Here is a 1,643-nt window from a genome sequence, read left to right on the forward strand (position 1 = left end):
CTCTCTCTCTCTCTCTCTCTCTCTCTCTCTCTCTCTCTCTCTCTCTCCCTCCCTCCCTCCTTCTTCCAAATAAAGGGCACGTCTGTCGTTTAACTGCTTCATCAACTATCATTTCCCTAATTACTAATTCCTAAGGCATAGGCTCCTTATAGCTTCTAGATTCCATACTGCAGCTACAGAAGAGATCGAGGGAGGTGCCCCTTCGTTTAACAGCCGGACTGAGACAGTGCCCTTTACTCTAATAAATCCGCACGGCAGATTTAAGGGGTCCTAAAGCTAGCTCTGATTCCACAGAGGAGCTAAACTGGGGACGGAGAGAGGGTCATCCCTCCCTGCAGTTCTGGGTTGAAGCTGTTGCAAAGGAAAAGAAACGCGCTTAACAGCGTCGGTTCTTTATAGTCACCACAAATGGATCACGGATCTAGAGCTAACCCAACTCCCTCATTCTATAGACCAGGAAACTGAAGCCGAAGGAGGTTATGAGACTTGCCGAAGGTCCCACAGGTAGTAGTGGCAGAGGCAAGATGTGAACGAACCCCCATCCTCTGACTTCCAGTGTGCTGCGCTGGGGGGAAGGGCAGGGTAGAGTCGGTTATACGGTTTGCCCCCTAAAAAGCCTTTCTATTGCTTGTGAAGCTATAGAAAAGGAATCGACGAGACGAAAGAAAGAGTCTCTGTCCGCCCTTCTTGCCCTAGCGCTTCTCCCTCCTCACCAACCCCCACCTCCGGGGCAGATAGGTACCTCGCAGCCGTACAGCTGCCCCAGCTGTTCCACGATCCACTCTTCCAACACTAGCCTTTTCCGCAGCTCCTTCCGATCGTATTTCACGGTCACTTTCCCCTGCTGATGGCGCCGCTGCTGCTGCTGAACCTGCCCCGCCACAGCCGGCACAACTGTCGCAGCAGAATCTTCCCGAGAGGAACCAGACCCTGTGCTGGAGCCGGAGCCAGCACTGGAACCCGACCCGCCGCCTGCTCCAGCCCGCGGGCTCTGGAAGAAAACCCGACTGCCCCCGCCCCCTGCTCCACTGGCCGGCTCGCTGCTGCCGGTAGCCACCGACATGGTCCCAGCCTGCAGCTCTCTGGCCGCCGGGAGTGAGCGGTTAGACGGGCTAGCGAGCTCCGGCTTTGATCCCGGGAAGATGGGGAGCGGCTCCTGTTTGCCTCTGACCCTGGGGAGAGAGGGGCGGGGGCACAACTAGGAGAGGTAGGCAGCTGCTCCAGTCTTCCTCCCGGCAGGGCTGGCTACTGAGACGGCGTCGAGGAAGCCGCCTCAGGCAGAGCCTCGGCAAGCGAAGGTCTCGCCTCTGGCACCTGCTCAGCTCTGCTCTCTAGGCGCACACCCTGACGGCTTGTCTGGGAAGTTAGGGTAGAGGAGGAGGAGAAGGGAAAGAGGGAGGGAGGCAAGAAGGAGGCGGGGACCAGGGCCTTAAAGAAGCAGCCCAGGACCCTCTCCACCCAGAGGCCCTCAGCCCTAGCCTCGGGATGTAGAGGGAGCGCGCTCCAGAGGCCACTGCTGGGGAAGGCCAAGGGCCTGGGGATGCGCGAGTGGAGATTTGAGCGTGGAGGGAGGACGCGCGTGCGTAAGTGCGGGGCGTGTGTGTGTGTGTGTGTGTGTGTGTGTGTGTGTGTGTGTGTGTGTG

General features: G+C 58.5%; 2 protein-coding genes across 2 annotated transcripts in view; one reads left to right on the forward strand and one right to left on the reverse strand.

Moving 5' to 3' along the window:
- The window catches only part of PPP1R14C (protein phosphatase 1 regulatory inhibitor subunit 14C), a 111,101-nt gene extending 109,617 nt beyond the window's left edge, over window positions 1-1,484 (reverse strand). The window contains exon 1 of the mRNA XM_027857969.1: window positions 743-1,484. Within this exon, the coding sequence (XP_027713770.1) occupies window positions 743-1,063 (321 nt within the window). The 5' untranslated portion in view covers window positions 1,064-1,484. The remainder of the gene's footprint in view (window positions 1-742) is intronic.
- LOC114040019 overlaps window positions 1,062-1,643 on the forward strand; it is a 4,793-nt gene continuing 4,211 nt past the window's right edge. The window contains exons 1-3 of the mRNA XM_027858001.1: window positions 1,062-1,158; window positions 1,240-1,321; window positions 1,369-1,579. Coding sequence (XP_027713802.1) covers window positions 1,062-1,158; window positions 1,240-1,321; window positions 1,369-1,579 — 390 coding nt within the window. The remainder of the gene's footprint in view (window positions 1,159-1,239; window positions 1,322-1,368; window positions 1,580-1,643) is intronic.

Source organism: Vombatus ursinus, unplaced genomic scaffold (genome assembly GCF_900497805.2).
Source record: "Vombatus ursinus unplaced genomic scaffold, bare-nosed wombat genome assembly UNPS02012602.1, whole genome shotgun sequence".
In the NCBI taxonomy this organism is placed as follows: domain Eukaryota; kingdom Metazoa; phylum Chordata; class Mammalia; order Diprotodontia; family Vombatidae; genus Vombatus; species Vombatus ursinus.